Source organism: Oryctolagus cuniculus, chromosome 9 (genome assembly GCF_964237555.1).
Source record: "Oryctolagus cuniculus chromosome 9, mOryCun1.1, whole genome shotgun sequence".
Lineage (NCBI taxonomy): Eukaryota > Metazoa > Chordata > Mammalia > Lagomorpha > Leporidae > Oryctolagus > Oryctolagus cuniculus.
Window position 1 is genome coordinate 76,885,401 of NC_091440.1, and position 23,349 is coordinate 76,908,749.

General features: G+C 39.9%; 1 protein-coding gene across 6 annotated transcripts in view; it reads right to left on the reverse strand.

The window, feature by feature from the left end:
• LOC138843204 (phosphatidylinositol 3,4,5-trisphosphate 3-phosphatase TPTE2-like) overlaps positions 1-23,349 on the reverse strand; it is a 94,385-nt gene that overhangs the window by 38,601 nt on the left and 32,435 nt on the right. For all 6 annotated transcript variants that reach the window (XM_070049005.1, XM_070049003.1, XM_070048999.1 and 3 more), the window contains 13 exons: positions 22,172-22,225; positions 21,154-21,204; positions 20,321-20,374; positions 17,466-17,516; positions 16,041-16,196; positions 11,647-11,766; positions 10,237-10,336; positions 10,053-10,116; positions 8,907-8,971; positions 8,127-8,187; positions 6,740-6,821; positions 6,547-6,635; positions 70-131 (listed from right to left, as the gene is read on the reverse strand). In XM_070049005.1, coding sequence (XP_069905106.1) covers positions 70-131; positions 6,547-6,635; positions 6,740-6,821; positions 8,127-8,187; positions 8,907-8,971; positions 10,053-10,116; positions 10,237-10,336; positions 11,647-11,766; positions 16,041-16,196; positions 17,466-17,516; positions 20,321-20,374; positions 21,154-21,204; positions 22,172-22,225 — 1,009 coding nt within the window. The remainder of the gene's footprint in view (positions 1-69; positions 132-6,546; positions 6,636-6,739; positions 6,822-8,126; positions 8,188-8,906; positions 8,972-10,052; positions 10,117-10,236; positions 10,337-11,646; positions 11,767-16,040; positions 16,197-17,465; positions 17,517-20,320; positions 20,375-21,153; positions 21,205-22,171; positions 22,226-23,349) is intronic.

The window sequence follows — 23,349 nt, forward strand, 5'->3', positions numbered from 1 at the left end:
CTAGCAGTGATAGTTCAGAATTGGCGATTTCAGTAAGCACAAGACAGATTGTAGTAACATGTTTCATACCTTTGCAGTACCAAAGATCTGATTACCAATGAGGCAAGCACAGACCATTGTCCCAGTTCTTCCTAGAAAAGAAAAGTTAGTTTAAGAAGCTAGTTCATGGTAGAACTTAGTATGAAAATACACTCAGAAGTATCCAGAGTGTGTTTTTGATTGACTTTTTTACACCCTGAATGTGCTTGTCACAAATAGTTTAGTAATAGCCAAGATATTTCGCTGTTTTATGGTTGTATCTGGAATTTGGTTCTGTAAATGGACATGATACACTTGTGCACATGTGTACTTGTCTTGAATCACAGATGCTGGGAAACACACTGGAGGCAGTCAGTTCTGCCTAGGACTCCAAGCCTAAAGCCTCACTTGCTAATTAGGAACTAATTCTACACTCTATGATCCATATAACATAAATAAAAGTATCTATAAAAGTTAAAAATAGCGGTCAGAGTTGTGGCACAGCAGGTTAAGCTAGTCCATTTCAGATCCAGCTCCTTGCTAATGAGTCTGGGGATTTAGCAGATGACCAAAGTACTTGGGCCCCTGCCACCCATGGGGGAGACCCAGAAAGGGTTCTAGGCTCCCAGTTTCAGCCATCCCCAGTCCTGGTCATTGTGGCCATTTGGAGAGTGAACCACTTGATAGAAGATCTCTCTGCCTCTCCCTCTCTCTTTCTGTGCCACTGCCTTTCAAATAAATTAAACATTCTTTTAGAAAAAGAATAAAACCAGGATCACAACTCAAAATGGCTTTTAGCATTTGCAATACTCATTGTTTCTTCCATAGAGTATTTAATTGTAGTACAAAAGTTTTTAAACATATGAAAGCATACAGAACAGGATAGTGAACCCTCGTGTACTTTTCCTGATTTTGTAATTACTGATATTTGCTGAACTTGGTTACTTTCCCTCTCCTCTTTCCTCGCTTCTCTCCTACCCCTCCCCTCTCCTCTATCCTCTATCCTTTCTTCTTCTGTGCCATCTCCTTTCTTTTCCACTGTTACATTTTAAAGCAAATCCTTGACCTTATGCTTCATGTCATTTATCCTCAAAATTTCTCGAGTTTTATTTGAATTTCTATTTTTCATCTGCCATACAAAATTTAACTTTAAAAAGATGTTGTTTCCTGGGGGCCACCGTCCAGGGCACAGGTAGCCACTGCGCTGTGGGGGCACCTGGCGTCTGGGGCTGTGATGCGCTCTCCTGAGGACTGGCGACCGGGCCAGCTTCCTGGGTGCTGCCATGGAGGAGTTGTAGTCAGTTCTCAGCCTGGAGCCTCCCCTGAGTCAGGAGACACTTTCAGACCTATGGAAACTGCTTTCTGAGTACAACCTGCTGACCACCTTGCTGAACCCTCCCTTGGATGATCTGCTGTCCACTAAAGATGTTGCCAACTGGCTCAACGAAGACCCAGATGAAGGGCTCTGAGTACCAGCAGCTCCTGCACCAGAGGCCCCCACCCCAGCTGCCCCTGGGCTGGCGACCCCTGCACCAGCCACCTGCTGGCCCCTGTCATCCTCTGTCCCTTCCCAAAAGACCTACCACGGCAACTCCAGTTTCCGGCTGGGCTTCCTGCACTCTGGGACGGCCAAGTCTGTCACCTGCACGTACTCCCCCTGCCTCAACAAGCTCTTCTAGCAGCTAGCAAACACCTGCCCTGTGCAGCTGTGGGTCGACTCAACACCCCTGCCTGGCACCCGTGTGCGGGCCATGGCCATCTTCAAGAAGTCTCAACACATGAAGGAAGTTGTCAGACACTGCCCCCACCACGAGTGCTGTTCCGATAGTGATGATCTGGCCCCTCTCTCAGCATCTCATCCGGGTGGAGGGAAATCTGTGTGCTGAGTATTTGGATGACAGAAACACCTTCCGACACAGTGTGGTGGTGCCCTATGAGCCACCCGACATTGGCCCTGACTGTACCACCATCCACTATAATTACATGTGTAACAGCTCCTGCATGGGGGGCATGAACCGGTGGCCCATCCTCACCCTCATCACACTGGAAGATTCCAGGGGGAACCTGCTAGGATGGAACAGCTTTGAGGTGCGAGTGTGTGCCTGTCCTGGGAGGGACCACGGCACAGAGGAAGAAAATTTCCTCAAGAAAGGGGAGTCCTGCCCTGAGCTGCCCCCCGGGAGCTCTAAGCAAGCACTGCCAACCACCACCACCGACTCCTCTCCCAAGAAAAAGAAGCCACTTGATAGAGAATATTGCATCATTAAGATCCGTGGGCGTGAATGCTTCAAGGTGTTCCAAGAGCTGAATGAGGTCCTGGAGCTCAAGGATGCCAAGGCCAAGAAGGAGCCCTGGGGGAGCAGGGCTCACTCCAGCTGCCCAAAGGCCAAGAAGGGGCAGTCTACCTCCTGCAGTAAAAAACTAATGTTCAAGAGAGAGGGGCCCAACTCAGACTGAGGTCTCACCTTCTGACCACGTTGACGACCCCCATGCCCTCCTACCTTGACATTTTGGGACTCAGGTGCTTGAACCCTACTTGGTAGAGGTATGCCTCAGAACTCCCAGGAATTCTTCCACTTGCCTTGGCCTGCACTGGTGGTATTGGGGGGAGGAAGGGAGGGGCAGTGGGAGCTAGGATGGGCCAGCCTTAGCTTTTAGAATTTTGACTGTGAGGAATGTTTGGGGGGAAAAATGCTCTGAGAAGCAGCCCTAGGCTGGGTGGGAAGCCCAGCCCTCCTGCTGTGCTGAGCAGGGATGTGGCCACAACTTCATGAAATGCTGATCATGCCTACCTCACAGGGTCTACTGTGAGGATTAATGAAATGCTGTGTGGCTGTCCTGGAAAGCACCCTTTATTATAGGGTGGCTGGGATGTGGCACCCTCATGGGAGCTGGTTCCCTGCCCTCCTGCTGGCTGGGTTGACAGCTTCACTGGTTGGGCACCTGGTCTACGCTGGTGCAGCCAAATCCTGCCCAGCCTCTTAGTGACAATGGCACCTGAAAGAAGTCCTGCCCTAACCTACGCCTGGAGGATTCCATCTCATGTACCATCTGCATCTACTAAGACCTTTTTCACTTTCCCCACAATGCTCAGGGTCAATTTCTTTTGCACCTTGCAAGGCACATCTGCATTTGTCACCGCCAGTCCTCTTCCCTTTTTATATCCCCTTTTTATATCGGTTTCTTATTTTACAATAAAACGTGAGTACCATCCTGTGTCTCAAAAAAAAAAATAAAAATGTTTGCTTAATTACTGTAGCTTTTTACTTAGTACACACTGAACCTAATTACTTAATGTAATTCCAAACTTATTTTTACCTGAGATGCACAGAATTTTCTATCATTTTAAAAATGTTTAATGAACCGCTAAATTGCTTTCTCAGTCTGTCATTGCAAACACTATTCTAAGCCAGGTACTTCCAAAGAGGAGTTTTTCCACCTTTTGCATGAAGTTTCCTGAAAAGGAGGCTACTGATCAACAGCTTGGTTGGCTCCTGACTCCAGCTTCCTCCTAATACAGACTTTTGGAGGCAGTGGTGATGGCTCAAGTAATTTGATTTCCTGCCATCCACATTGAGAGACCAGCACTGTATTCCTGGCTCCTGGCTCCTGGCTCCTGGCTACTACTGGGGCTGATGTTCTGAGTATTTGGGGAATGAACCAGCAGATGGGAGTGCCAGTGCTCTCTTTGTCTCTCCCCTCTAATATAATAATACTAAAAAAAGAGCTACCAACAATAATCTAATAATTTGGTACTTTGAAAAGATTGATAAAATTGAAAAATCCCTGGTGAAACTAATCAAAGAAAATAGAGACAAGGCATCAAGAAAGCTACATAGGGAATAAAAAGGGGAGCACACTCTAGATATTAGAATAGTAAGATTATATGTTGAACAATTTGATGCCAAGACATTTGAAATTGTATATAAAATGGACAAATGCTTGGGAATATACAACTAACTAAAATAGATACAAGAAATAGTTTTAAACAATCCTATATCTAACAAAATCTGATTTACAACTTGAAAACATCCACAGAGAAAACTGTAGGTTGATGTGGGTTCACTAGGGAGTCCTAGCTTACATTTAAGGTAAAGAAAAAAAAATAATTACCAAGTTAAACAGACTTGGAGAATAAAAAAGAAAGGAAATGCAGCCTAGCTCATTTTGTGAAGCCAACAGTTGAAATTAACATTATGAGGGAAACTAAAAAAAGAATATCCAATCATACCCATGGCCCGGATACAAGAACTGTAAACCAAACTATCAACAGAATCTAGCAGCTTTCTATTAAGAAGGTAATATAAGTACCACGTGCTAACCGAATGCATCACTCCCACCATGATGCCATCTAACATGCTGTGATGCAACCAAGCAGCTTTACCAGGGCCCAAACACATGGGGTTGCCTGATCCTGGACTTTCAGCCTTCAAATTTGTGGTCTAAATAAACCACTTTTATTATAAAGTACCCAGCCTTCGGTATTTTTGCTACCACAACAGAAAATGGACTACAAAAACCACTGTGAATATAAAGTATAAAATATTATTGAAGGGCCAAATGATTCAAATAAATAGATAACCTAGTTGTCAGTTCTCCCAAATTAATAAATTCAGTTCCTTTCCAATGAAAATCCTAAACATATTGTGAAAACGGACAAAATTATTCTAAAATTGAATGTAAGAATCAAGTTGTAAGAAGAACCAAAGGGTCAGGGAAAAGATGGCAGCTTAGAAACAGGAAAATCTGGGCCGGCACCGTGGCTCAACAGGCTAATCCTCCACCTAGCAGCGCCGGCACACTGGGTTCTAGTCCCAGTCGGGGCGCCGGATTCTGTTCCGGTTGCCCCTCTTCCAGGCCAGCTCTCTGCTGTGGACTGGGAGTGCAGTGGAGGATGGCCCAAGTGCTTGTGTCCTGCACCCCATGGGAGACCAGGAAAAGCACCTGGCTCCTGCCTTTGGATCAGCATGGTGCGCTGGCCGCGGCGGCCATTGGAGGGTGAACCAATGGCAAAAGGATGACCTTTCTCTCTGTCTCTCTCTCTCATTGTCCACTCTGCCTGTCAAAAAAAAGAAAAAAAAATAAACAGGAATATCCAAGTCACATGGGGGCAAAATAGGTAGTTAAAAGGGAGAGAGGTTACATGCAGGAGATAGAACTGCGGGAAATTTACACCGGGAAACCCAGTTGGCCAACACAGACTGGGCAGGTACATGCTGAAAGGGAAAATAAGAAGGAGAAACAGAGGAGACGCAGCATGCACAGGTTGTCGGGGTGGAGGGTGCCAGTCCCCAGTGGATCAGGTTAGGTGGAATTAGGTGTCCATGGAGCTGGGAGTAGCAGCAGGAGGAGGAGATAGGTGAACTGCTTTTGAAGTTCCAAGAGGGGAAAAAAAGAGAAGGTATAAAAAAAGCAAACAGATTGGTACTATGCTGTCCGACCCCTTTTCCCCCTGCCCATCCAGACCTGCAGCTGGCCCACAGAAGCCATCTTTAATGTTTACATTCTCGAACATAGACCTTGGCCTACCAGACACACAAACATCAACTGTGGGAGCCATCCCACGACACCTCCCACACAGGAGCGATGTCCACACTATCTCAGAGGAGACTCTTCCCCACCATGCAAGTCAGGCAACAAGGAAACTCGAGCCCATGAAATCCATCATTGAGAACTCATCTGGGTCTCAGAAGGTGGGGCTAAGTGCACCACAGCTCACACCCAACTCCACCATGATTTACAGGTGAACAGGGCTCCAGTAGATAGTGCTCTGTGCTTCCACTTGAAACGCACACAGAGCAGCACATAACAGAAATCTCACAAGAGAAATTCTGTAAGTTTATAAATATTTGTGTGTAATATATATTTATACACACATATGCTGAAAACAAAGCTAAAACCTGAAATAAGAATAAGGAAGACAATATGAGTCCCCCAAAGGAACATTACAACTCTTCACTAATAGAAGCTGCAGATGAAGTGAGTGAGGATATGTCAGTTCCTGAAAGGTGAGATAAGGCTGAGAGGGATTAGAAATTAATAGAGAATAAAATAACATGCAGTAGATGGTGTTAGAACAATGGACTATATGTATAGAAAAAGAAATACATCCATTTCAATTTTTAAAATTCCAATATTAAGGGGCTGGTGCTGTGGTACAGCAGGTAAAGTCACTGCCTGCTGCTGTTGGCATACCATACGGGTTAGAGTCCCAGCTACTGTACTTTAATCCAACTCCCTACTAATGAGCCTGGGCCCCTGCATCCATGTGGGAAACCCAGAAGCAGCCCTGCCTCCTGCCTTTGGATCTGCCCAGCTATGGCCATTGCAGCTAAATGGGGAGTAAACCAATGGGTAGAAGGCCCTCCCCATCTCTCCTGTCTGTAACTCTGCCTCTCAAATAAATAAATCTTTAAAAAAATTCTAAATTTTAAACCTTACTCATATTGTTTGATAGTAAGATGAATCTGTTTTATACTTTAATATACATTTTGAATTTCTTTAGAAAAAAAGAAAAAATGCTATTACCTTTGCCGCCTTTGCAGTGAATCACTACTACGTTCTTCTTGTCTTGAGCCAGCCACATATTTACTTCTTTGGAGAATACCACCATCTCGCTGATTTTAAAAGTTAGACTTTTAGTTGAATTAAAATATTTCCAAAACAATAAAGCCCAGTGTATCTGGCCCTCTTCTCATAGCCAGTGTTGCATAAAAGTTACCTGAGAGTAGGGACATTATGATCATCAATCATGATTCTTTGGACTCTGTTATGAAAATGTTCAGGATTATAAGCTCTTTCACCTAAAATAAATCATACAGATGTCATATTTTCATAACTAATAACATAATAAATGATGAGTTATGAACATGTTAAAGTTTTCTATTGAAATTCCTTATCAAAAGGAGTTTTCTGGCCGGCGCCGCGGCTCACTAGGCTAATCCTCCGCCTAGCGGCGCCGGCACACCAGGTTCTAGTCCCGGTTGGGGCGCCGGATTCTGTCCCGGTTGCCCCTCTTCCAGGCCAGCTCTCTGCTGTGGTCAGGGAGTGCAGTGGAGGATGGCCCAGGTGCTTGGGCCCTGCACCCCATGGGAGACCAGGAAAAGCACCTGGCTCCTGGCTCCTGCCATCGGATCAGCACGGTGCGCCGGCCGCAGCGCGCCGGCCGCGGTGGCCATTGGAGGGTGAACCAACGGCAAAGGAAGACCTTTCTCTCTGTCTCTCTCTCTCACTGTCCACTCTGCCTGTCAAAAAAATAAAAAAAATAAAACAAACAAACAAAAAAAAAAAAAAAAGGAGTTTTCTGAGTGGCTCTAGCTGCTCTAAAAAAACTTGAGGGCCTCAAAAACATAAAAAAATTAGTGACTTATTCTATGGATAAGTTACTGATCCAACTGACTTTTGAATAGCCTTTACTTTAACTTTTTAGCAGATAATTCATTATACTATTGTAAGATAGTTGAAAACAATGGGGCAAAGGCAGTGTAACTGGCCAAAATTCTTTCCCTTGCAAAATGTCCATTTAATAAACAAATAGAGGAAAAACTCAGGAGAGACAAGAGTGGTAACTTAAGGATATCATTTGTTAATATTCTTTAAAGGTTTAGTTTCTTTTTTTAAAATTTTAGTCTACTCTGTAATCACAGGGGTAATTCACCACTAACCATAGTATGCAACAAGTAAAAAGAAGACAACAGTTCCACAGGAGTATAAACAAGGACTAAAAATGACAATCCTCCCCACTCCCACTTAGTACACTGCTGTCATCACAACTCACTCCTAGTGGATAGAGAATTCCTATTTTTGGTCTGTGTCCTCAATGCAGTGTTCCAGGGAAAATAGAAAGTTTTCTTAACCCTAAAACCACTGGAGTAGACCAAACCTCCACTTCTGCCTCTTGGGTTCTAACAGGCTTGTCTCTGTTGAAGGGCACCCACTGAGCTCAATCTTCCTATTAAATGTACCTGAGCAAGATCAGTATTTTTGAACTCACTCTCCTCACTGCCACCAAATGCTTATGATTAAATGACAAGTAGAAATGAAATTGTCTTCTTACATTCATAATTGTTTTCTATCTATAGTAGCAAAATATCAAGTCATGTACATACTGCATAGATTGTAGACTCGGTAATGGTTTCGATGTTTGGTATCCAGGAACCTCACAACTTCCTAAAAGAGACAGACACATATCTTACTATCCAGCATAACCTAGGAATGACCCAGGAGTTAGTTATATAAACATGATGGCTGTTACTTTTTGGCTCTCACTCATGCTTCTAGAAGAGATTCATAGAATATGAAGGTACATGTAGTCCAAGTCATGTCTAACCCATGGATGGCTTTCATACAGTTAACCAGTGTGCTTGGCTACTCAAATTATTCTCTACTCCAAGTAAGCATTGTTTACTGCCACTAGAGGAGGAAACTGGCTGGTTAGCTAGCTTTATTTTATTTATTGTCCAAATTCTTAATTCCCAGTTAACATATAGTTCTTATTTAAATTAATTCTGAATAGATATCATTTCGATAATGAACTGATTATTATGGTCTAAGCATTATATAAATAAATAAAAGGCAAAGTATATAGTATTACTCTGTATATGCATAAAATGATAGATTTTATCAAATTTTAGAAAAGTCATAGCTATATGAAGACATTTTGGTTCATTTCTTTTAAAAACTAATATAGGTCTGTGTGTATATATAATTTTAAAAATACTGGCTATTACTTAAAATACAGCAAAAACTATCTGATATAATCCATTATGATGTTTTACGTTAGAGAGTAAGATTTCAGAGGAAGACTGACAAACCTGGGTCAACAGTAAACTATGACTCCACATCTGTGTTCACTGAAAATTGAGTATTTATTAGATAAAAACTCTTACCTTAATTGGATTCCTGTAGAAAGACTGCTTTCCAGAAGATGGAAATGACATGGCGATAATGCGATCTAAAAAATCACGATAATCACTATTATGAATGTGATTATAGATGTGGAACAATATATGAAAATAATTTAAGTATGTTTAGACTTTTGTTACAGAAAAGAACTTTCAAGGGGTTGGCATAGTGGTATATTGGGTTAAGCCGCTTCCTGTGAGGCAGACATCCCAGATGGGTGTCAGTTTGAATCCCAACTGTTCATCCAGCTCCCTACTAACATGCCTGGGAAAGCAGCAGAAGATAGCTCAAGTACTTGAGTTTTTGCCACCTATGTGGGAGACCCAGATGAAGCTCCTGGCTCCTGGCTCCTGGCTCCTGTCTTGGGCCTGGCTCAGCCCTCACCAGTACAGCCATTTGGGGAGTGAACCAGTGAATGGCAAATATTTCTCTGTCTCTTTCTCTCTCTCTCTCTTTTTCTTTCTCTCTGTTCCCCTCTCCCTGTCACTGTAACTCTGCCTTTCAAATACAATAAAGGAAACTTTGAAAAAAACTTTAAAGGTTGAGGTTGACAGAAAAAAGCTATCCCAGACACAGGATAACCAAGAGAATATACTAAATTACCCAGTGTAATGACCAGTTAAATGTCATGGTGTCCTAAGACTCAGTTGATTCTAGTAATATGCCAGAGTTGTGTTGAGCTCATTCTGGAGCACCTCGTTAAGCACCAAAGGAAAACTGAGAGGTCTGGGTTCTGGTGATTGTGGGAACTTCCAGGGTTTCAACACTCCTGACTCAGAAGACTTTTAAGACCTGCAATGCAGTGGCCTCCATCTCTGGTATTCTAAGAAGAGAAGAGGACTCTCTGGATCTGTAAGACCCAAGAGAACTATCCGAACTCAATAAATTCTCAAGAAACTGAAAATCATTCAACTTTCTCTAGAGCAGTCAAGTATCCCTGATTTGGTATGATGTGGAGAGCTTCCATTGTGAGAGTTAAACTACAGATATGTCATACCATCTCACTGGCATATGTCTTTGTGGGGGGAAAAATGGAAGAATATGGCTTAGAAAAAGCAAAAGCAAAATAAAAATTTGCACACAAGAAAAGTAGGACAATGTAAGTAAATCAATAGCTAAGCTTAACAAACCAGTTATGTAAGTGAGATCTAGGTCAAATCCATCTCTCCTGTATCGCCTTTTGTTTTCTGAAACCTGAGAGTTCAAAACAATAATTAACTTGTCAAACACAAATCAACTTAGAAGTGAAGAACATTATATAGGTATCTACATCCCTTGCCATTATGTCCCAAAACACAAGTTTTGCCCACTCACCAGTCTTCTGGTCAGCTTTTGGAGTTGTCTGTTTTGGTAAGCCAGATGGAAAACTCTTACCAAAATTATAAGGCGTAGAGGTCGAAGCAGAACGGCCACCCTAACAAACATTTAAAAGATACATTTTTTGTTTTAGAAACAAGATTTTATCTGGATAGACAAAGTTTGGAGCAGTGGTTCTTAACCAGGGGCACTTATGCCACCTGCCCCTGGCCATCCTGGCATGATCTGGAGACATTTGGGATTGTCACAGCTGCTGGTATGGGGTGCTACTCACATCTAGTAGATAAATGCCAAGATTGCTGCCAAATACCATACAATAAATAAAATTTCCCCCTTCCCCCTAACAAAGAATTATCCAACTTAAACTGCCCATAATAATAAAGTTGAGAAATTCATCCTAGAAAAGTGATAATAAGTTCTTAGAATTTGTTTATTCAACATTTACAGTTGAAGAAATTTTCAAGTTTTCCCCAGCAAAACAAGCTTATTATTCAACAGTTATTCCCATCAGTAACATAGGTTCACTACCACTGCGAATGAACATCAAACATACAACAAATTGACACCCTTCCCAAGTGGGCTATCCGGGAACTAATATTCCGGACTAATACTTTTCTAACTTGGGCACACATAAATGCATCACCTGAAAGAGCTTGTTTAAAGATAGCTTGTTTGGGTCCCAGAGATACAGATTTAGTAGGTATGGAATTGGGACCAAGGTATTTTTCTCCTAGCTGCTCAGGTTTCTTATTGAAGACCACATTGGCTTATGCTATTTTCTTTTTTTTAAATTTTATTTGAGCTGTACAATTTTCATGTATTTCATATATACAGATTTAAGAACATAGTGGTCCTGCCCACCCCCACCTGTGGCTCATGTTATTTTCAAACAACTCCAAAGCCTAACACATAACACAGTTAATTGGGTCTGAATTGAAGCCAAGGGAAGCTGGAATACAGAAGAAAGTCAGCTATTTGACTAATGGATAAGCCTGGTGAGCTCCCACCCACTATATGTACATCCCAAATCATATTTGCTTCTGTTCCTCATTGCTCCAGTAGAAAAAATTAATTGCCTAATCCTGAACAGTTTTAACTTTGCCTCAGCTTTCCTAATTTCTACAATAACTATACTGCAAAACTACCTCTGCATTGCTATCCACAACACTTACTATTTTTCTGTTTTGTTTGCTGTTCTTTGAGACTCATGATTAAAGTTATTTGAATTTTGCCTATGCTAAAATGAAAGGTTGAAGTGCATGGAAATTTATCTAAGATTTCTTTTTTAAGTAGCTTATTTGGTACAGAATCAGAATATTCCAAGTTGAAAAGACTATGTGGAATAATTACCACAGAAAATAGAAAAAGGAAAAGAAAAAACTGAGAGATATATCATATGTTTCATACCTTGGTACGTCTTTCAGAAATCTTAGGTCAAAAAAGAAGTAAATGGTATCGATCAAGAGAGTTATTGCAATAATGACAGCATCTAAGATGTTAAATAGATCAGTAAAATATGTCTTCCTCCTGCAATATAAAAAAAGTTTGTCCCTCACAAGATAGGAATATTTTAAAAGTACATATTACTTGACTCATTGCCATTAAACATTCTCCTTTCAATAATTATTTAAGATGAAATTTCTAGATTCAACTTTGATAAAAATGAAATGTGAATGGAAATTTTACATATAGGAAATTTATATTCATTAATAGATTCATATGTATAACTAAAGCTTTACTATGGCAGTTTCAGTGTAGTAAGAGATAGAGGAGAACCACAGAATAAGAGGTAAGCATTGATTTCATGTGGGTGACAGAAGAAATGTGGGATATTGGGCAGTACTATTGGGAAATGGAAGTTGAATATGTCACACTATTAGAGCACCTGGAGCCGTGAGGAGTTATAACAGAGAAGCTTATGAGATGAAGAAGCATCCACTATTTAGACCTGCAAACTCACATTCTGGCTCTGAACCACACTGGAATACCAGCAGGCTTCTGTAGCCTCCTTTAGGCAAAGATGAACTCCATTCACCACAGCTTCCTCCTCAAAGTGGCTCCTTCAGACATGGGCATTTGTTCTCCAGGAAATGCTCTTTCTGAGTCAAGGAGGCCCCTTTCAGGGTCTGAGAAACCTGATTTTGGGCAACTCTGCTTAGTTCAATGGCATGAGGATGGGGAGTCAACAGAGGAGACAAACTGCCTTCTGAGACCTCTAGATGAAAGGAGGCTGGAGAACTTAGTTCTTGACTCCCCTATTGGTCATGTCCAAGGCTTGGCTCATACCACACACCTTCTCAGAAAGCTGGCAGAGAAAAAGTGACCACTGCTTCACTACCAAGGCCCTCTAATGGGATGAGCATGCTTCATGTCTCCTCTTCACCTCACTAAAATTTGCATTCTTTTTTTTTTATAGATTATTTATTTGAAGGGCAGAGAGTTACAGAGAGAAAGAGAAGGGGAAAGAGCGAGTGAGAGAGATCTTCTGTCTGCTGATTCACTCTCCTAAATTGCCCAAACAGCTAGGGCTCTGCCAGGCCAGAGCCAGGAGCTTCCTCCAGGTCTCCCACATGGGTGCAGTGGCCTAGGGACTTGGGTCATCTTCCACTGCTGTCCCAGGTGCATTAGCAGAGGACTGGACTGGAAGTAGAGCAGCCAGGATTCTAACCAGTTGCCATATGGGATGTCGGCACTGCAGGTGGCAGCTAAACCCACTGTACCACAGTGCCAGCTCCAAAATTTTCATCCTGAGATAAGACACAGGGTGATTTATGATTTATTGTCTAGTACTTAGTATACTGTTAAATGTCATTTATGATTCAGTTATTTTTTAAATATTTTTTCGAATGGCAGAGTGACAAAGACACATAGAAAGAGACAGAGACAGAAAGAGAGAGACAGAATGTTTCATCTTCTGGTTCACTCCCCAAGTGATAGCAATGGCTAAGAGTGGGCCAGGCCAAAGGCAGTAGCCGAGAACTCCATCTAAGTCTTTCATGTGGTGGCAGGACCAAATACTTGGGCCATCTTCCACTGCTTTCAGAGAAGTATTATCAGAGAGCTGGATCAGAAGTGGAACAGCTGGGACTCAAACTGTTTCTCTGACATGGGAGGCTGGCATTGCAAAGTGGCAGCCTAGCTCACTGAGTCAGTGCCAGCACCATGAGTCAACTCTTAATAAAGGTACCAATATTTGTACTTCATATACATGTTCTTATTTCTGTGTAACTTTGCCTTTCAAATAAATCTTTTTTGGGAATCTGAATTTTTCTGTGGACTTCATTTACTTCCTTACATATTCTAGATATTAATTCTCTGTCAGATATATAGTTTACAAATCTTTCTCCCATCTCTTCACTATGATGATTGTTTCTTTGACCATGCAGAAGCTTTTTTGATTAATAAAATTCCATTTATTTATTTTTGCTTTTGTTGATTGTACTTTTGTGGTCTTATCCAAAAACCCATTGCCTATATTGATGCCTTCAAGTGTTTTTCCTATGATTTCTTCTAGGTGTTTCACAGTATCTGGCCTTATATTTAGATTGATCTGTATTGAGTTGATATTTGTATAGGGTGAGAAGTAGGGAAGGGTGATACTTTAATCTTTTGTCTATGGATATTCAGCTTTCCCAGCATCATGTATAGAGGAGATTGTCATTTTTCCATGGTATATTTTTGGTGACTTAGTTGAGAATCAGTTGGTTATAGATGTGTGGATTTAATTTTGGGATCCCTGTTCTGTTTCATTGCTCTATGTATCCTTATGCCAATACCATGATATTTTGGTTACTATCATTTAATATTATGCTTGTGATGCTTTAAGTTTTGTTCTTTTTGTTCAAGATTACTTTGGTTATTTGGAGTCTTTTGTGCTTTTATGTGAATTTTAGGATTTTTTCTAGTTATGTAAACAATGGCATTGGGTATTTTGATGGCGATTATACCATCTTATACGATCTTAACTCTTGCAACCCACAAATATGGGACCTCATTCTTTGTACGTGTGTGTGTGCTTCAATTTCTTTTATCAGTGTTTTATAATTGTCATTGTAGAGGTGTTTCTCATCCTTGGTTAATTTTACTCCATGATGCTTTCTTTAAAAAATTGATATCATGCATGATTGTTTTTATGATTTCCTTCTCAGCAAGTTCATTATTGGTATATAACAAGACTGCCAGTGGATCAGGCATTGTGGTGCAGCAGTTAAGGAACCGCTTGGGACACCCACATCCCATATTGGACTGCCTGGTTTGAATCCCAGCTAGTCTGCTTCTGTTGCAGCTTCCTAATGTGCCTGGGAAGGCAGCAGATGATAGCTCAAATACTTAGGCCCCTATCACCCATGTGGAAGACAAAGATGAAGTTCCTGGATTCTGTCTTCAGCCTGGCCTAGTCCTGGCCTAGACATGGCCATTGGGGGAGTGAACCAGCAGGTAGAAGATCTTTCTCTGTCTCTGCCTTTTGCTCTCTTTCTGGTAGTATGCTTTTTAAATAAAGAAATCCTTTTAAATGTTACCGATTTTTCCAGGTTGATTTAGTGTCCTCCAACTTTACTGAATTTGTTTATTATTTTTGACATTCTTTTGGTGGGGTCTTTAGATGAATTATATCATCTACCAATATGTATAATTTGACTTCCCCTTCCTATATGCCTTTTAGTTTTTTCTCTTGCCTAATGAATCTTGCCAAAACTTTCAGTATTGTTCTGAATAAAAGTACTGAGAGAGGACAGCCTTGTGTAATTCCAGATCTTAGAAGAACTGCTTTCAGCTTTTCTCCAATCGGTGCAATGTTGGCTATCAGTTTTTCACCTATAGCCTTTATTATTGAGGTACATTCCTCATATACCTCATTTGTTCAGAGTTTTTATTATGAACTGATGTTGAATTTTACTGAATGCTCTTTCTGTATCTATCAAGATGATCAGGATTTTATCCATTACCTTGATGTGGTATATCATGTTAATTGATTGACGTTGCTGCCATCATCCTTGCATCCCTGGGATAAATCCTACTTGATCATGGTGAATGATCCTTTTGATGTGCTGCTGAAATCAACTTGTTCATATTTTGTTGAGAATTTTTGTTATCTATATTCAACACATGTTCTCCTTGTTAATGTGCATGTGGACACATCAGCTGCTGGTTCTATTTTGCATCCTCTTTATCTATTCAAAGAAGCTTCTACAATATTCCGTTGGAGACTATATACTATTAACATCCAATTGGTGAAAAACTGGGATTTGAATTGCTGTTTCTCTATGGACTTTGCGTGTCAGAAGAAAGATTTTGATAAAGAGGTACACATTTGGTTGGACTGACCAACCAATTATTTTGGGATATGTTTCATGATAACATAAATTACTTTATGTGTTGGGGCTGGCACTGTGGCGCAGTGGGTTAATGCCCTGGCCTGAAGCACTGGCAACCCATATGGGCATTGGTTCGAGACCCAGATGCTCCACTTCCTATCCAGCTCTCGGCTATGGCCTAGGAAAGCAGTAGAAGATGGCCCAAGTCCTTGGGCCCCTGCATCTGCATGGGAGACCTGGAGGAAGGTCCCAGCACCTGGGTTTGGATCAGCACATCTCCGGCCATTGTGGCCAACTGGGGAGTTAAACATTGGATGGAAGACCCCCCCACTCTGCATCTTCTCTCTCTGTGTAACTCTGACTTCCAAATAAATAAATAAAAATACTTTTTAAAATTTACTTTGTTGTTGTTTCTAGGCAGTTTTGGCTAAGATCATGTGTAAAAAAATTACTTTGTGTGCTAAGAAAAAAAGGAATCAAACTTACCCCTCAACATACACTCTGAGTAGAACATCAAAGAAAAAAAAGAATGCAATAGCCAAAGAAATTGAATGGCATTCGAAAACTATTTTGTTATCATTGAAAATTACATCTGACATGATGAGAAATATGTCCACAAAGATGAGCAGGATTCCAAATACTCTATAAAGAACAAAATGTAAATAATGATAATACAGATAAAGAGATTTTTGTCCTATAGTTGGGCTATGTTTAGTTCAATAATCAGATATCAGTATGTGAGTATTTAGGCTTAAACCATCAAGTAAAGGGAAGAACTATGTGGCCTCAGAATCTCAAAAAATTACTCAGTTTTCACACAATCAAAGCATTAGCTGGTGAATAAAATTCTCAGCAGCCCATTTTACAGCATGTTATCTTGTCTTCTTATAGTATGCATATCATACTGACTCCTCAAGACACAGCAGGAAAACAAAATTAGAATTGTATGTCTCTTTTAGTAAATTATTCTTCTAATTTAAGAATTTCTAAGGAATTTCTATAAATTTCTCATAAAGTTGAAACCTCATTAATCTGAAGAATACTTAATAAAAACCAAGTGAGGGCATACTCAACATCAAGGCCTTAAAAGACCACTTTGACTAGTAAGATTTTTTTTATCAGTGAGTTTTTCAACAAGTACATGATTACAAATTCATGGGTGCTTCTGGCCCAGTAATTCTCACATAAGACAGAATTCAATTCTATCAGTATTTTGAATGCTGTACTCTAAAGTGCCTCCTAAACCTTTCTCTTAAACTTCTAAACACATTCCCTATAAACTGATTATATTATATAGCCTGTGAAGATTAACTAATCATCAGAGTACTTAATAATTCCAACTCAAATGAAAATATTAATTTAAAAGGAAAGAATTATTTATATTCCATAAATTTATATGAAATCTTTTATATACTTTTTGTTCAGAGTTTATGTACATTTTTGTATATTAGAGGAACTAAGTATATGTACTAAGTTCCTCTTATGTACAGAAAAGAAACTAAGTAAAATGTTTCCAAAATTAAGAATTAATTCTCATTCTGTATTGTATTTACTAAAATGCCTTACAATATTTATAATGTGTGCTTCGTTATTTTCACTTATACAGGTAGAAAAAACATTAATATATTACTGTTAGACTTAGCAGATGCTATTTCTTTGCAAATCCTGATGTCCAGCTTAAGCCAGAATTCCAAAACAAATGAGATTACATGAAAGGGAAGCACAGAGTATATATATATACTATGTGTATATATATATATATATATATATGTATGTATATATGTATATACACACATATATATATGTGTGTGTGTATGTTTGAAATATTTCTATTTTGTTTTCATATAATTTCCCATTTTAATAATGATATTAAATAATCATATTTAAATACATTCTTTTTAAAAGTATCACCTGAATGCAAAGGCTGATACAATTAAACGAGTAGTGTTCTTCATCTTGCTGCTGCAAAAAGGAGGAAATATACAATCAATCACAGGTTTCCTTTAAAATACATTAAGGTTTTAATTCAGAATGGCCCTTAAATCATAATTTTACAAGAAAAAATTTCAGAAGTTGTGAAACAAAGTGCTTTTTTGGCTAATAAATGAAATTTGTTTAGCTTTCTGCAACATGAGGTTTCGTGTGTGAATAAAACACTAAGCTTTGGATATTTAGTAACATTTCCCTTAGGTGTAAAGCCATGACTCTAAATGGTAATATTGAACTTAAGGACATAAACTAATGCACATGGTATGGACAAGAGAGTGGTAAGGTAGAACTGTATTCTCACACCAACTCTTCCATTAATGAGCTAGGGTGTTGTGGGCAGGTCACCAGATTTGCACTAAGCCTCAGGTTCCACAGTAGTAAGAGATTTCAGGGTTGGGCAACAGGAATAAATGGTATTCTTATCCTATAATGTTCATTTGTTGCATCTAGATTCCCATGAACAAAAAATCATTAATGAGAGCTACAGTTGGTGTTGCAAATGTACTTTGGAGGTAAGGAAGTTAGGCACATATTTCCAAGGAAAAAACATCCTAAAGACTGAGTGCCTTCCATTCATCACAGGAGGGAAAACCTGGTTTCTGTAGGCTCCAGTGATGCTCCATTTTACCAGATGGCTGCAGACAAGGTAACTAATGGGGACCAATTTCCTACCCTGCTGAAACCTCCAATGCAAGACCCAAATTCCATCCCACGTGGAATGAATCCCAACACAGCTCTGATAGCCTATGCCCAAAACTGGAGAATGGAGAGAACAGATACTGAGCAGAGAACTTGGGACACAGATGAATGTTGTTAGGTTAACCTGAGATATAAGAAATCTTCAATACTTTTATTATCTCCCTCATCCACCTGCACCCACCCACTTTCCACCCAGACTAAGGAGCTAAGACTTAGGTAGATGGGCAACTGATTGATTAAAAAAGTAAAATTTACCTTGAGGTAGGCATCCTCTTACTACAAGCCCTTTCTGACTCCTGCAGTACACTGGATCTCCAGGAAGCAAAGAATTGTTACAACCCTGAAATTGCTTAAGAGTGGGGCCATAGAGAACCATGCTTGACAGAAACATGGAGGCACAAAGGAGTAGCTAGGAATGACACTAGCCTCTCTATTCTTTTTCTGCATCTTTTCAAAACTATCCAGAGTAAATATACAATTAAGACTATTTTGTTCTTATCAAAATTTAAATGCAGCTTCAAACAGTGTTGGAGGCAATGCAAATTGGATCAATCATATGGAAAACATGAAGAATATTCCTCAGGAAACTAAAAATAGATCTATGTGATCCTGACATCACACTCCTGGGAATATATGCAAGGCAAATTAAATCAGTATATGAAAGATGTAGCTGCACATCATATATATAGCGGCTCAATAATTGACAATAATAAAAACATGGAAGCAACCTAGATGACCATCAAATGGTGACAGGTAGTGAAAATGTGGTATAACTATTTTAATAAAATGTTTAGAAAAACAAAATGTGGCATGTACGCCCAATGGAATATTTCACAGCCACAACAAAGAATGCTATCCTGACCTTTTCAACAAAATGCATCGAACTGGAGATCATTAGACTATGTAAAATAAAGCAGACCATGGGGCCGGCATTGTGGCGCAGAGGGTTAAAGCCCTAGCCTGAAGCTGTGGCATCCCATGTGGGCGCTGGTTCTAGTCCCGGCTGCTCCTCTTCCAATCCAGCTCTGTTATGGCCTGGGAAAGCAGTACAAGATGGCCCAAGACCTTGGGCCCATGCACCTATGTGGGAGACCCGGAAGAAGCTCCTGGCTTCTGGCTTCAGATCAGCACAGCTCTGGCCTTTGTGGCCATCTGGGGAGTGAACCAGTGGATGGAAGACCAACCTCTCTGTCTCTACCTCTCTCTGTAACTCTGTCTTTCAAATAAATAAAATGAATCTTTAAAAAAAAGTAAAGCAGACAATGAAAAACAAATATCACATGTTTTACTTGCAGAAGTTAATATTATGGGAGAGTATAAAAATTGCATGGCTGGCATATCATTTGGCCATTACAATTACAATTACATTACAATTACAATTATAAATAATTGTTTCACTGATTCATACCATATACATGACAATATGTCCTTTTTTCACATTATGATTATGATCATGAGTCCTCACTTTCTCATATTAATCTGTTTTCAAGAAAAAATAGTAGAGGCTGGGCTGTGGCACAGCAGGTTAAAGCCCCGGCCTGCAGCTCCAGCATCCCATATGGGGACCAGTTCAAGTCCTGGCTACTTGACTTCCAATCAAGTTCACTGCCAATGTGCCTGGGAAAGCATCTGAATATGGCCCAAGTACTTGTGCTCCAGGCTCCTAGCTTAAGATCAGCTCGGCACTGGCAGATGTGACCATTTGGGGAGTAAACCAGTGAATGGAAGTCTTCTCTCTCTGTCTCTCTCTCTCTCTCTCTCTCTCTCTCTCTCTGTAACTCTTTAAATAAAACAATTTAGAAGAACAAATAATATATATGTATATAATCTCCACATATGAAGTAAATGTGGCAAAATACTAAAAATTATTAAATTTTCAAGCTGAAAAATAATAAACATAAAAGCTACCTACAGATAAAAGGAGACTTTAGAAAGACATGCTGTATTGTCACTGATGCTGCTGACAATGAAATTATCAAATCTCCATCTCTCTGGGTATACATGTGTATGAGTGTGTGTCTATTTATATGTGTATTGGTTTACATAATCAAATATATATTTGTTTATATAGAGCTCACGTTTCATCGACGTCTTCATCAACAGATATTACTGTTGACTGACTTAATGGAGTGCTGAAGGATTAAAAATATGTATATCAGATACAACATAATTTCCTAGATTTTATCTTGGTTCAATTAGTTACAATTACTCATTAACTTAGAAACTGGTTGACTTTTAAAAAAATCAATTTAAAAAGTAAACCATAGATATGTCAAAAAGTAAAATTCACCCTGAGTTTGCAGATACCTATTTCTCTTGCCCCATCCAATTTCATGACTCTCAAGTACATTCACCATCTCAATCTCCATGAATCACATTGTCTCTATAGCCTCTCAGGTAAGGTCAAGCAGACCTGAGGTGGCAGCTCCATTTTTTGTGGGTAGGCACCAGCCTCACATGGTGGCACAGCTCTGGAGAGTGAAGGATACATCCAGGATGCATTAGCTTTATTCTTTTCTGCTGAGGGCACCTCAGCTGCTGTCATTGCCACTTCCTTGGTCCATCCCGATGGCTTTCTCTGCAGCGTTGGCCTGCTCTAATAGTGTCATACAGACATTCTGATACTTTCCTAAAGGTTTGGCTGCTACAAACTCAGGGTGAAGTAAGCAGTAAGTAACAAGAGAAGTAAGTGAAGTAAACAGTAAGAGTAAGAAGAATCCTTTTTCAAACTATGCTTCTTCTTTCTATGATGATTCAAAACAAAGAGTATTACATACCGAAGCTTCCCATGAAAGGACCATTAGGAATGGCATGGAAGGAACTAAGTATTCTCATGGGTGCGCTCCTGACAGTGACTATCCCAAATTCCACCCCCCACCCCACACACCACAAATCATTTATGTCTTATTACCTTACACTGATGCGTTCACTTGGGGATGTTTTCAAGTCTGACTGGGCAGTACTAGAGGATTAAAAAGGTACATAGTAAGACCCCATGCAACTTGCTAAACTTGCTGCTTTACTTCAAAACGGTTTCAATAACTCTTCAGCTTACAAACTGGTTGACCCTTAAATACTTCATATACAAATCAGTTGTTTTGAATAGAATATGCCATGTTCCTTAAAAATGATTATTTCTATCATTGTGGTAAGTACTTTAGTCCTGTCAAAAAATGTAATGGTTCAGTATTAAAGTGCAGTTTCTTATCACTGAATGTGACGCGATGTGTAAAAACCTTTTCTGATGGGATTTATTTGAAATTCAACTCTAGGATGCTTATTGCACCTAAAGCCCTGCTTCCTAAGACCCTCCTTCACTCCTTTAATTCATCAAGGTGATCTTGCTTCCCTTTAGACAGGGTCTAATAGCTGGTAGCATGAGTCAGGGTTCCCTCCAATATGCTGTTATTTTTAGCTTCAGGGTACCTGCCTTACTAGGTAGCAGAGAACTGGAGGATACAGGAAACATCCAGGTTCCATTACCTCCTCCCCTTTCTGCTGAATTTATCTGATTTATCTGTTCCTTGTCCACTGCTTCCTCCCTCTTGCTCTAAATATGTCTCTCCTCTTTCCACCCAATCCAATAAGGTCTCATACAGAGGATTCTGAAGATATTCTGAGAGTTTGGCTAGTGATTGCCCAGGGTATAAATAACACAAGGAAGAGGAAACATTGATCTTGTAACATTTTTCTCTCTTATCCAATACAAACCAAAAGAAAGGTACCTACATAGGCTACAGAGAGACTAGTTAGAAACAGTGTCAAAGATGCTGTATGCCATGTATGTTTCTGACTACGAACTTCCCAAATCTTCATCTCTCTGTTTAATATGTATATATGAATGCTTGAATATATGTATAAATGTATATATTTTATGTATATATCTTGATATATTTTTATTTATATATATATAAATATATATATCTCACACTTCACTTGTAGCTCCATCAACATGTAGTGATCCATATTCATATATTGAAGTCCTGTTGGATTTAAAAACACATTAGTCAGATACCTTATAACTTTCTAGGTTTAAATTTTGGTCTTAAAAGTTTATATATCTTGTTTATCTTTTCAAAACACCAGCTTTTATTTTTGTTGATCTTTTGTATTTTCTTTAGTTTCCATATCATTGATTTCTTTTTTTCCACTTTGTTTATTTCTGCTCTGAATCTTAATATTTCTCACCTTTTTTATTTGAGATTTTGTTTATTCTTAAGTGCTTAAGATTCATCATTAGATTATTTATTTGATATCTGTCTTTTGTAATGTAAGCACTTAAGCAGTGGTGCCAGACAATGAGAAGGTAGACACCCTACGCTTGGCTCACTTTATTAAAATCTGATACACAAAACATTGAGTTTCCTAAGTGTTTTCCTGTTACTAATGGTGATAATACACCAACAGGAAGAAGCAACCCTCCATAATCTATTTTTCTTTTATCCAGTACAATATTTGAAAGAGAAATTTACCTACAGATGTTCCAGTGTGAAGGTCTTACTCTCTATTGTCATGGTTTCTCCTGACTGTGAATTTCATGAATATCAGTCTCCACCTTTCTGTGTATGTGTGTGAGTCCACAATCAATGGATGTGTGTATGTATATATGTATAAGTTATATATCTTATCCATCCTTTTATTTAAGGAATACAAGCTTCATACATATCATAATGAAACCTTCATGAACATCGTAATTCTTTTTTTTTAACAGGCAGAGTGGACAGTGAGAGAGACAGAGAGAAAGGTCTTCCTTTGCCATTGGTTCACCCTCCAATGGCTGCTGCGGCTGGTGCGCTGCAGCCAGTGCACCACGCTGATCCGAAGGCAGGAGCCAGGTGCTTATCCTGGTCTTCCATGGGGTGCAGGGCCCAAGCACTTGGGCCATCCTCCACTGCACTCCTGGGCCACAGCAGGGAGCTGGCCTGGAAGAGGGGCAACCAGGACAGAATCCGGCGCCCCGACCAGGACTAGAACCCGGTATGCCAGCGCCACTAGGTGGAGGATTAGCCTATTGAGCCACAATGCTGGCTTGAACATCACAATTCTTCCCACTGTATCCACCTGCACACCTACTCTTCCACTGCTCTTCCTCCTCTCTCTCTTATTC